General features: G+C 46.8%; 1 protein-coding gene across 2 annotated transcripts in view; it reads left to right on the top strand.

Annotated features, from left to right (window-relative positions):
* The window catches only part of Fbln5 (fibulin 5), a 75,337-nt gene that overhangs the window by 4,367 nt on the left and 57,821 nt on the right, over window positions 1-13,149 (top strand). For both annotated transcript variants that reach the window (XM_052738798.1, XM_052738797.1), the window contains exons 2-4: window positions 366-420; window positions 2,835-2,886; window positions 5,258-5,512. In XM_052738798.1, the coding sequence (XP_052594758.1) occupies window positions 366-420; window positions 2,835-2,886; window positions 5,258-5,512 (362 nt within the window). The remainder of the gene's footprint in view (window positions 1-365; window positions 421-2,834; window positions 2,887-5,257; window positions 5,513-13,149) is intronic.

Below are 13,149 nucleotides of genomic sequence, written 5' to 3'. Positions count from 1 at the left end.
TCTTGGCTCTGTGGTCATGTCTAAATGATGTTTAACCCAGGCAGATTCCATGCAGAATGATGAAAGGCCAAGACAACTGGTTGATGCCACAGCTGTGGGTCTCTGTTTTTTCTTCCTAAGTAGTGAACACTTGTATTCAAGCACGTGACCTAACTCACTATCCTAACACATAAAGCAAGCGTAAGAGGCTAGTTCTTGTGGTGTGATTAGGGGTCTGGAAGCCCCCTTGGGCTCTGCTGAATGTGCCCTCTCCATTTGTAAGCACATGGTAAAGCCACCATCTAAATGCCTAGGAAGCAGGAGATCCAGGCTTCCTAGACATGAGCATCCCTTGGCACTCACTCTTAGTTTCTTGCCTCCCACAGGATACTCACGGTTGCCATCTTGGCACTCTGGCTTCCACACCCTGGGAATGCACAGGTAAGGTTTCAAGTTGTCCAGAAGCATGTCACCAAGCTAGGGTGAGGGAGCCCAGGCATGTGTTTTAGAATCCCAGGATTACAGGAATGAGAGGCACTCTGCAGGTCACTCACTGCCCTCCATAATATACACAGATCATATCCCATGCACTGGAAGGCTGAGGTTGACCCAGGGTGATGTAGGCTCCAAGTGGCAAAGCCAGAATTGGATCTCAGTATCCTGGCTCCAACACCAATAGTGTTTAAACCAGATCTTGCCACCTCATTTGTGCCCCTCAGGGAGACTCACTTGAATTTAAATGATAGTTCAATGTGGTGGGTTTTTTTTAGGGTGCTCCTAGGATGCCCGCAAAGGGCCCCCAGGGGTAGGTCAGTGTGTGTCTCCACTCATACAACACATAGTGAAAGAAATGGGGAGGAAGTGGAGTTTACCCAAGCATCCCAATGTAAGTGTGCGGGATTGGGTAATTCAGCTGCCTGGAGTGAGGGGCATCCCTTCTCCTGGAAGGAGTATGAAAGGGACAATAAGGTTGGGTTCAAGGTGAGGGTCTAAGAGAAGCTGCAGCATCTCATTTGGAAAACTACAGGGAAGGCTGGACTAGGCATGTCAGTCCTAAGCAATGTGGGAGGGTTCCTCTGGATCAGCGGTTCTCAACCTGTGGGTCGAAACCTCTTTTGGAGGGGATGTCGAAAGATCTTTTCACAGGGGTCACCCAAGACCATGGGAAAACACAGATATTTACATTAAGATTCATAACAGTATCAAAATTACAGTTATGAAGGAGCAAGAAAAATAATTTTTATGGTTGGGTGGGGGGGGGGTCACCACAACATGAGGAACTATATTAAAGGGTCACAGCGTGAGGAAGGTTGAGAACCCACTGATCTAGATGGCTCAGAGTAGTCCTTCTGTGTGCCTTCTTGGAGAAGAAATAAAGACAGCCCCATCTCTGAGGAAGGCTGAGGGACTGCAGGCGGGGAAGGGCAGGGCGCCTGCCCAGCATGAGCAAGGTTTGATCCTAGCACTGAAAAATACGTTGGGGTGAGGCAAGGGGAAGAATTAAGACGTACATTTAAAGGCCATTAGGTACACCCAGGCCACTGGAGATAGGAAGGGCATGAGAATAACATAGAATTTTAGATCTCAGAGGGACCTTGGCAATTTCTAATCTAGCCCCAAGGGTTGCAGATAAGAACAGCTAGGCCTGAAGAAGACACTGGTCACAAGATTGTGTTAATTAATCTAGGCATGTATAGTAACATATTTCCTCTTTGTAACCACTTAAAAGTAAATAACGGTACCCTATTTTTGTGAGAGAAACTGAGGCACAGGGAAGGGATGAAGAGAGTAAGGGCCCCAGTGAGAATTAGAATCCAGCTAAACCAGTGGCTTGAGCCCACTCTTCCCTGGCACTGAGTTGGAGAGCAGGGCTGGAACCTGGTCTCCTGGGTTCTGTGGTACAGACCCCAGGCTCTTCTGGGTCCTTTGCCCCAGGCTCTAAGATCTGGGACCTTCAGCTGTAGCACAGGCCAAGCTCAGCATCTCCACAAATCACCCTATAGCCCAGGGAAGCCCGACCTGGAGGCTGCAGGTGTGCCTAGAGACGGGAGTCCTAGACCCTGACCTCATTCCTACGTCAGCCTCCAGGCACCTGCAAGGGGCCCTCAAATTGTTCCCAGTTCAGCATTTTCAATGTTCATAGTCAAGCCTGGAAAGATGTCTGAGATCACAACCAAAACCACAAACGTTCACAGCACTCGAGAAGCAGAGGCAGGAAGACCACAGGTTCAAGGCCAGCTTGGGCTACACAAAGAAACTTTTGTCTTGAAAGTAAACAGAAAACGTATGTATGGTTATAGCTCAAGTGACATGTAAGATCACAACTCTTTGCGATTGTCAAAATGCGTCCTTTATGCCACTGTCTTGCTGAAATTGAAATAAAGGAATGCTCCAATCATCTTTGCTAAGAAAATGGGCCACATCTGCCATGTAGCTTTTGTTTTATGAATACAATAGGATTCGGGGGGAGAATTTCATAGGGAACAAAGAGTTTATTTGGGGGGGATTCTATGAAGAAGAGGTAAACAGCACTGGGTAGTCTCCTTCCCTAGAAGTAGGGCTGTTGCATGGTTGCTTCATACAAGGCCGTTACTACTCCTCATCACTTGGTCATGACAAAATCTACAAGTGCTGAAAGTGGGGTTCACGAAGTACTGGTATAGGGGGTTTGAAAAAACAACACTAAGTGTGCAATGATTGTAAGAAAACATTTCCAAAGAGAGATCTACTCCACGTGTGGGTATTCCGTGTGCCTTTCCCCCTTACTCCACTTCCCAAATGCTTTATGATGCTTTTATAGTGATGAAGAATGCAAGTCAAGTGACCTGGCCTGTGTCTTCTCTCCCTCTCTACAGCAACAGTGCACAAACGGCTTTGACCTGGACCGACAGACAGGACAGTGTTTAGGTATGTGATACTGACAGTCTCTGGTTAAGCGAGGCTATTTGTCGAAGGCCCAATTGCAATGATGTTTCTGCCACAGCTGTTGTTCGGTGTTGTCAAATCTTTATTTGCCTTCTTCATGGAAGAACTCAGTGATGCAATGACTGAGCCAATGACATCCTTGTTGTTCATGTGCTTTGTGCTAGACACTGTCCAGGGTCAAAGAACCGATCTCTATCTTCAGCAAGCATTCCTGTCAGATCTGTTCCCCAGTGCTGCCTCCACATGGTTCCATAAGTGGCTTAAAAGGTGCACACTTCAGATCTCAGAGCCCTTTAGGTCAGAGGCCCAACATCTGTCTACCATGTTAATATCAAAGTATTGGGGGGGGCTATGTTTCTCTGGGGCTCAAGGAGTGAGAGCATCTTTTTGCTTGTGAGAGAGATTGATGGGATCCAGCCTCCTGAAGTTGTAGGTTTCAGGTCCTCCATCCTTGCTGGTTGTCTGGTGAGACCCTTCCCAGACTCTAGAAACTGCGTTAATTCCTTGGTTGGTAGCCTGTTCCCCCATCCTCAGCAGTCAGGTGCCTTTCACACTTATGGATCCCTTCTTTGACTGTAGCATCTCTGACCAAGTCTCCTGCCTTTTCTACTTTTATCCACTCACACAATCATACTGGGTGTCCCATACGTAATCTGGGATGAATGCTCCCATCTCAAAGCCAGCTGATCAGTAACCTGAATTGAATCAGCCCTGTGATCTAATGGATTCCCAGGAAATACTTTGAAGAAGGGCATTCTCTCACATGCCATCTAGTGGGAGAAACTTAGACACAGTGGATGTTGTGACAAGTTGGTGGAGTCATGTCATCACTGAGCAGAGGTAACAGCAATGGACCCTGAAAAAGCAGAGACAGAGGGATGTCTTGTGCCCATACACAGCGAGGAGCGGTAAAGGTCCAGTTTGAATTGGGCATTGAAGGATGAATAGAACCCCTGAGAAACCTCAATCCACAGTGGAAGGAACAGCACAGGCAAAGACCAGGCCCAAAAAGGAGGTTCAGGCATGGCATGTTGTGGATGGAGCGTAGAGCATGTGGAGAGGATAAGGCTTGGCCCGTCACATTGGGGGAATAATTAGCTTTTTAATTAGATTTGTTTTAGGTCAAATCATTTGTCTTTCCTGAGTCACATCAACTGAGAATAAGAGGGGAGATAGATGGCTTGTAAATCCAGGCTTATGCTTGGATTTACAGTATAAAGCACTTTGCTTCCAGGATGCCCTGCAGGACAAAGAGGGCAGTGGCCTTCTCTTCTAGTTCATCACTTTAACTAGAGAACAGACCATTGCATTCCGAACCACAGCATTCTCAATTCCCAAGCTGGGAGTTGGCATAAATTTCTCAGATGACATGGTGGGCGAGCTGCCCGGATCCAGGCATCTCCCTGGACTCCAGTCCCACACAGAGCAGGCTCCAAAGCTGGTGGCAGGGCCCAACACCCAAAGCCAGGTCTGCTGCCCACTGGAGCCAGAGTTGGGGCCTCCCTTTACTCCACCCTAACAAGCCTGGTTTTTCTAGACAGACCACCTCTCTCTTTCCAGCGTGAGCTGACCTCCAGCAGGGCTAGACGAGGTCCTGTTTGCTGGCACTGTGTGAGCTGACTTGAAAGCAATGTTCTGCTTTCTCAGCAAGTACTAGGTCTGAGCCAAGCCTTGTCTTTTTGAGTGCAAAAGTCTCTTTCTCTCTTGCCCAGCTATTACTTTGAATAAAAATGGGAATGGTTCTTAGGCCTGCTCTCATGTTTTCAGAGTATAGGAAATGCGTGGGAGAGTATCTGGCATGTTTTTATATGCACACTCTTGTCTATTTATTTTTACTGTCCCTTTCTTTATGTAAATCAAAGGTGTTTTTATTTACTATATTCCCATGTGTGAAAGAGCACATTTTCCTGTGTTTCAAATGTGTTCTTTAAAGAAAAATATGAATCAATAATAGTCCAGGTTTCTGTGGGTTGGGGGAGGGCTTAAAGAGCTAATGTTTGGGGCTGGAGAGATGGCTCAGAGGTTAAGAGCACTGACTGCTCTTCCAGAGGTCCTGAGTTCAATTCCCAGCAACCACATGGTGGCTCACAACCATCTGTAATGAGATCTGGTGCCCTCTTCTGGCCTGCAGTCATACATGCTGTATACATAATAAATAAATAAATCTTTAAAAAAAAAAAAGAGCTAATGTTTGATAACACGGGTCACTTTAAGTCAGTTCAGCTGATCAGATTGTAATGAGTCAGGTGAAGTATTGGAGGGTCACTCCCCTCAGTCTGCTCTACTTCAGTATGCACATGCTCAGCATTGTGGAGGAGGCCACTGACACTTGTCCTTTCTGTGGCCTTTGCAGATATTGATGAATGCCGAACCATCCCTGAGGCTTGCCGTGGGGACATGATGTGTGTCAATCAGAATGGCGGGTATTTGTGCATCCCTCGAACCAATCCAGTGTATCGAGGGCCCTACTCAAATCCCTACTCTACATCCTACTCAGGCCCATACCCTGCAGCTGCCCCACCAGTACCAGCTTCCAACTACCCCACAATTTCGAGGCCTCTTGTCTGTCGCTTTGGGTACCAGATGGATGAAGGCAATCAGTGTGTAGGTGAGTAGCCCAGTGCCTGTCCTCCCACACCATATACTTTCTCAAGAGTGCTGTCAGAATCTAATGTGTCTTCCCAAATGGAACTAGCTGTCATGAAATGTGCCTGTCAGACAATGGTCTGCTCTCTATAGATGGCATAATGTTCTCTTCCAGATATATTTCTGGGTCCTCTTCTGACTCTGGAATTGAGTTTTGCCATTTACTTAACAGTTCTCTAGAAAGCCAATTTGCTCTCTTTCTATCAGTTGATGATCCATCCATCTATCCATCCATCCATCCATCCATCCATCCATTCCTTTCTTTGACTGAGTACTGCTACAGAGAAGCCCTGAGGGCCAACATAAGCTGATCTGGAAAAGAAAGTAGGTTTCTTAGATGAGAGCCAGTGTTCTTATGGCTAAAGGTGCCTTGCTGATGGGGACTCTGGGGAAAAGTAGACACCATATGTCACGAACCCCAAAGAAACTGGCAGCACCCTGGAGAGCTTCAGGTTCCATTGGCCAGTGTTGCCTTGGAGGACAGTTGCCTGGGGTCCTGCCCAGTCCTTTGGCAGTAGTTGGACTAAATCCTTGTAATTGTCTCCAGCTTTGGGAGAGTTACAGTGAAGAGAGATTGACAGTAAGGCTCAAACTTTTTTGACTGTGTACCCCCTCTGCCAAATCCTTTTGGGCTTGGATCCCCATTACAGGCATATTTATATGTGACACATGCATCCTGTTATATTCATGTGGTTTGAGGAATATGAAGTACACATAAGAAATAGGAAATTTGAAAGAATGCAATAAAAATAAATATGAATTGAAATTCTAATATTTCCTTTCCATGGCCTTAAAAGTATGGGAGACCATCAGTCTATTTAATAAGATTTTGTGAGTTTCAGGGCTCTGGAGTATTGGTCTGTAACCAACAGCTAGAGAGACTGTGCTGATTATAATGTATAAATACATTCATGTAAATGAGTGTGCATTTACATTTAAATATGTGCAAACATATGTAAATATATGTCCTTCAACGCTCTGGGGAAAATTGGATATACCTGAGCTCACAATTTGCATTATTACTGCTCTCAAAGGACCTGGTGTGTATGTCAGGGCACATGTGTATGTGCTGATTGAGATTTACCTTAACTAGGAACATGCCTAGGGAAGAAAATGTGGAACTCAATCAAGTCACATGCTTCACAGCTTTGGGGGAGGAGACAGCGTCACGCTTCCTTATGACACATTGCAGAACAATAGGCCATTGTAACTGGAAAGGACTTTTTGGAAGTTCTTTAGCTACAACCTCTTACTTTTTGGAAAGGTGAATATGGACTCCAGCAAGTGAGGTCATTGCACAGTTAGGATGTGAGCCTAGCTAACCACTCCCATCTAATAGAAAAGAAATGGCCCAAAGAAGGTGTGTGTGTGTAAATATATATAAATACGGAGAGAGAGGGGGGCGATGCTCTCTCAGGAGACACCTGGAGGGCAGATGAGCTGAGTGACTAACGATGTGTGCAGTGAGGAAGGAGCTGTGATAACAGTTTGAAGGCATTGGAAAGGAGTCTCATCTGGTCCTGCTGTGGACGGGTCTTGGGCCATCTCACTAACCTCTTCTGTAGAACAGCTGGGAACTCACTACCTTAGGGCTCCTTGGGTACCCTCCTTCCTTCCACATTCCTCCTTCCAGGGACTCAAGGTTCTTGGCACTGAGGACAAGGCTGGGAAGCCTATTCATCTTGTGATCCCTCTGACGTCATACTGCTTGTGGTTCTGAACCTGTTACATAGACATGTGGAGCCTTTAATAATGACCCTTTTGTAAGCCCAGTACAATCTGGGAACCCCAGCAAGGACTGGCACCAGGCCCATCCATTTCCAAAAGGTTAAGCATTATGCATTCATACGTCCTGAGTTCTGACTTCCCTTCCCTCCACCCCACCGTTTCCTGACTTACCAAGGCTGAGGCCCCTATGGGCATTGTGAGAGGGGGTGGCAGGGGGCCAGAGCAGGGGAAGGGCTGGGAATGGCAGCTCTCTAACTGATGCTCCAGGGAACTGGGACAGGAGGCAGGGGGCTGGGAGCAAGGTAGCAGGGAAGAGATGGGCAGGTATGTGCAGGGAAGAAGGCCTTGGAAGGAGAGAACAGGCATTCCTGGAGCAAAGGACTTCTTCTAGAGGAAGCGATGAGAATTCAGTGAGAACTGGAGACATTTCTGAAGCTTTGGTGTCGCATGGAGAGAGGAGTGCATCTCCTCCCCATCAAAACAAACCTAACGGCATCGCCAACCGCAGCCCCAGTTGTGACACCAAGAAGCCCTGGTTCAGTGTTTGTGTCTCAGGGTCATGGGCCCTCAGCACGCTACAGGTCGAACTGGCATTTTTGTTGTGCTTATAAGGGAGTCAAAGCACAGAGAAATTAAAAGACCTGTCTGTGGTCACACTGTGTGTCAGGCTGAGTCCTAGTTTGAACTGCTCAGGCTCTGGATGAGGAACCCGGTACTTGGGCTGTAAAGGTTTTTGAAGGGCTTTTAGACAACCAGTGTAGAAGTCAGTGTTGACAGCAAAGTTCTTGCTCACTTCCTTTGTACATGAAATTTTTTTTTCTGTAAAATTTTGAACTGGACAAGAGTTGAGAGAGCACGGTGGATGATTTTCTGCTTGTCACCCGAGGTTACTGGTCACCGGCACAGGCTTTTCTTCAGCTTCCACTTAGTTCTGTGATTAGAAGCAAATCAGTTTAATATTGCAGAATTATCTAAAAAAGGCAAAGATTCTTTATAAGAAGGCCACAAAACAACCCCAAATTCCCCCTTAAAAACTTAAAATGCATTATCAAACCTATAAATGTCAGCAAGAATCCATTTTTACCATGAAATATCTAGATGGTGTTTAGATTGATTGTCTCATAAATGCCCTTTTTTCCAGGACTGGGAGGGATAGATTAAGTGAGCGAAATGCTTGTCTCACAGGCATGAGAGCCTGAGTTTGGATCCCCAGCACCTACACAGAAGAGACAGGCATGACTGTACGTGCCTCTAACTCCAGCAATGGGGAAGTGGAGTTGGGGAGATGCCTGGGGCTTGGTGGCCAGCCAGTCTTGCCTAACCAGCAAGTTCCAACTGTAATCAAAGACTTTCCAAACAAACAAACAAACAAACAAACAAACCAACAAAAAAAATGTGAGGGCCAACAAAATGGTTTAGCAGGTAAGGGTACTTGCTACTTGAATTGATTCCTGGGATCCACAATACCTCACCTACATGTCTGGTAAGGAGAGAACAGATGCCATCAAATTGTTTTCTGACCTCCACACAGGCATTGTGGCATAAACATGTGTGTGTACATGAACATGACATAAAATATAATAAAAAGGAAGACTTACTTGATGTTGAACTTTACATGAACACACACACACACACACATACCTGCACACACCTGCACACATGTGCATCTCCCCCACCCCCTGCAAATGCCTTTTCCCCGTTGCTTTCATGGAGTCTGATCTGGACAGCTTTCCTAACTGCCTCAGTTGCTAGCTCTGTCCCTCTTCCTTGCCGCTTCCTTGTGGATGTAAAGGTGTTCGTCTGGAGTGGCTGTGCACAGCCCTTTCCTTCTGCCCCGTTGGTGCTCTGGAAGCTGGAAATAGGTCTAGAGACTTGGCCCAGTTCTGGTGTGATGTTTGGGATAAACCTCTTCATAGGTGACACCTTTGGTCTTCTGCCCCTTCCATTCATTCTCTGGTTTCCTTTCCTAAAATGTGAGAGTCACTTTGAGCAAGATAATGGCTGTCTCTGTCCCCTGGAGCCCAACCTTGCAGCATGTCTGACTTACTTTCACAGAAACCATCTTCATTATATTCCACTTAGCCCGTGTCCTCTTTCTGTAGGCTGGCAGAGCCCTGGACCCCCAGCTCCTCCAGTATCTCTGAACTTCCTTCTTGACCTCTCTGTTTTGGGTTTCACTTCAGTGATGAGTAAACTCTGTTTATTCTGGAACAGCTTGGCCTCAGGTTTGAATGTCTGAGTCCTTGGTTAGAAGTCTAGATCACTTGGGGCACTTTTGTAGACAGGGCATAGTAACTCAAGAATTACAGTCCCCAAGCCAAGAATGCTTTGCACTGAGAACAATGACAGCTTGGCTTGAGGGTGACTAACTCCACAAGGCTGCTGGGACTCATGGCTAGATGCAATGTGTCACCCAGATCTTCCACCCTTGGAAGATCTGGTAACCCGATTCTCTAGATGGGTGCTGAGGGCAGTCAGACATAGCTAACTAGCAAGGAAGAAAGGCTGGTGGAGCTGAGGTCACTGACCTGGACCCAGGCATAGTACAGATCAAGCAATACACAAAGAGTTCTGAGCCAGCTAGGAGCCATCTGGGAAAAGTAGGGGCTGGCTATGTTGAACTAAAAGCAAGGAGTGGGGCGGTTCAGTGAAGGGCTTTCTGGATTCAGACTGTCACTCTGGAGCCTTCTCCTCATGACATATTACCTCTGAGAACCAATCCCTTGGATTGCGGTTGCCACCAGTCTCTGAATGTTTATTCCTTATGGCCTTCAACATGTCATCTCTCTGGGTGACGTTCTACATAAGCCTGGCTTTGCTAACCAACTTGGCTCAGTAGCAAGCCAGGGACTCTACCAGTAACAGAGATTCATGATGTGTTCTGCAGCTGAGAAAGCTGTTTCTCCAGAGCTCTGCTGCTCCAGGGACTTGAGAGATCCTCCTGGCCATTCCTAAGACTACAACCAAGGCCTTTTATTCCCCAGTTGTCTGGCATTTCATTGCTGTTAGTAATCAGGGTACCCACGTAGGCAGAGAGCAACAAAGAACAGATACTTCTGAAGATGCATGGAGTTGGCCTAAGACACTCTTGAGTTATTTTTCCTGACAGCTAGCCAGTATTTAGTCGACTAATTTAGTTCACAGAGTGTTTCATCCCTGCCAGGCTCTCTGGTTTAGGCACAAAGGGGAACAGCCAGGGGTCTGTGGTCAAGGAAGGGAGGTCAGATACCATGCAAGCAGCTGAAAGACAAGGGAGCCTGGGAGTTGCTAATGTGGCACAAAAAAGCAGGGCCAGGAAGGCTCTGGGAGTGGAGGGGCTGAAGCTCTGACGTCAGCCAGGCCCTGGATTTCTTTCTGGTTTGGCCCCTTCCTACTGTTGAGGCCTGGGGTTCTATGTCTTTGTCTATAAACTGTAAAATAGGTATGGCCAGGCCTGCTTGCATGGAAACACCCTGCCTAGGGTCTTCTGCATGGAGTGTCACACACCAAATGTTAATTAGGAATGATTCATGGAGGAAGCTGCTGGGGTCCTGAAGGAGCAACGAGAGCAATGGTTCAGAGTCTGAAACGCACCGAAGGCCTAATTCTTTAGAAACCTTAAAAATGACCCAAAGCTGAGCTTGACCACACCCACTTTGCCGGCCTTCAAGGCTGCGAGGAGACTCTCCTCAGACTCTGCTTCAAGGTGCCAGAAATGCCTGGTTTGTTTAAGTTATGAGACAAAGCCACAGGAAGGCAGCCCAATGTGGCATTTGTTCCCAGCCCCAAGACAAGGCCAAGAGCACAGAGAAACCTCAGCCACAGGATGGCAGGTCTGTGGGCAGCACAAATGGAGGAGCGTCTGGAGGCCTTCCTTTACTCTTATTCTTTCCATTTTTTCTCTCCAGGCCTGCTGCTTGGGCTGTCACTTGAAACCCAGGCCTCAGGCTCAGGAAATGTGAAGAGTGGAAGGTTCCCTAGCCGCTGAGGGGTTTAGGACCAACCAGGCTTGGGGAGGGAACGGCATTCCCCGTAGAAGCAGGGGCTCTGCGGTTGGCTTTGGTCAGAAGCCCTTGAACTGCTCCAGCAAGCTTGTGCACTGGTAGCCCTCCCCCAGGGTTCTACATCTGCTTCGGTCTTTTCCTCACATAGAGTAGGGAGCTGGGTAACTCACTCACCCTCTCAAAACCTCCATTTTTCTAACTGTAAACAGGGACAACACTACCAACGTCCAAGGATTATTTTGAGAAGTATATAGGATGATGCACAAGAACGGCCTAATCCGGAGGCTGGCTCTGGGCAGGGGCTTCACACGTTAGTTACTATCATGACTCCAAATCTCACCGTTTCTGTTGCTCTCTCCTATTCCTGTTATTGTGTCTCCATGACCCCTAGCTGTTCCTGCTCTCATGAGTTCTTTCCCCTGGGAAGTAGCATGGATACTGAGTGCTTTCAGAGGCTGAGGGCTGTGCTATCCCTTCATCGGCAGTGGTTGGAGTTAGCTCTGCCTGTCATGGACAGGAGCAATGCTGTTAATCTAGGACCACGTTTGAAGCCACAAAGCTCTTGCCCACCCATCTGCTCACGTAAGGAAAGACAGAAACATTTTTAAAACTGCAATAACTAAATTGCTTAACTTTATAAAAATGTATTACTTAAAAACAACCTCCTCCCCCCCCCCCAAATTATATTAAAGCCTAAATTGAGGCAGCATGCTGCATTGTTAAAGGGACAGCAAAGATAGCTGTGTAAGAGCTGGGCTTTGGTCTAGATTTACTACTTACTGGCTGAGGACATTAAGAAAGTCAGTTGGCCTCTGATCTAAGTGCTGTTAGCTGTAAAGAGGGTTAGTGTTATATTAAGCCTCTTAATCTGGGGTCAGTACATTTAAATCAAGGCCTCAAATTTTTCTAGCCCCTGGCTAATGTGCAATTGAAAGCTAGCATTTCCGCCTAGTATGCTGGTAATTTATCATGGGACTCTTAGTCGGACCCTTGACTGTGTAAAGCCAGGTGTTTACAGATCACAGCACAGCTGGAATGGCTACTTCGAGCTGCTTTTGAAATCTTATTCATGCTTGCCACTCCTGCAGAATTTACTGACAGACATTAGATCTGTTGCTCAACCTTGCTATTTAGTGCATTAATAAGGACGTGTGTATGCCCACGGCTGGGGGGATAGCTTGGTCAGTAAAGCGTCTGCTATGCTTGAGCATCAAGTTTGATCCCAGCACTCACGTGGAAAAGCTGGACGTGGCAACCTTTGGTTCTATCCCTAGCACGGGAGAGACAGGCGGGGTCTCTGGAGCCTACCGAGCAGCCAGCCTAGATGAACTGGTGCGTGCTAGGCTCAGCATCTCCAAAGTAAGATGGAGAGTGAATGAGAAAGCCATCAGACATTGATCTTCGGCTTCTAGATGCCTGCTCACGTATATGCACACACAGACACACATACATGTACACACAGAGACACACACTACCTAAATCAATAGTAAAAAAGTATATATAGAGCTCTATCACACATTTATCTTTTAAAATTTTTTGATATTGTCTTTTCAGTATAGAGGTTTCCTTTGTAATCCTATGGATTTTGTTTCATGTGGTTTAAAAGCATTGTGAAGGGGAATCCATCCATACAAGACAGGTCTGTGGTATGCATACACAGCTCCCTGAGTCAGGTGACTTGTCAGGCCCCTTCTGGCTCCAGAACATTCTATCATTCCAAATCTTCCCAACGGGGTGTGTGTGTGTGTGTGTGTGTGTGTGTGTGTGTGTGTGTGTGTGTATGTGTATGTGTGTGTATGTGCATGGGTGTATGCACTCTAGATTTTTCTGGTAACACTTTCTCACCTGGATTGTTTAGATAATGCAACTCTGGTCTACTTACGTGTTG

This window comes from Peromyscus californicus, unplaced genomic scaffold (assembly GCF_007827085.1).
Source record: "Peromyscus californicus insignis strain IS unplaced genomic scaffold, ASM782708v3 Scaffold_15__1_contigs__length_86483966, whole genome shotgun sequence".
Taxonomy (NCBI): Eukaryota; Metazoa; Chordata; class Mammalia; order Rodentia; family Cricetidae; genus Peromyscus; species Peromyscus californicus.
Note: the sequence above shows the minus strand (reverse complement) of the source record. Positions and strands in the feature narration are given on the sequence as shown.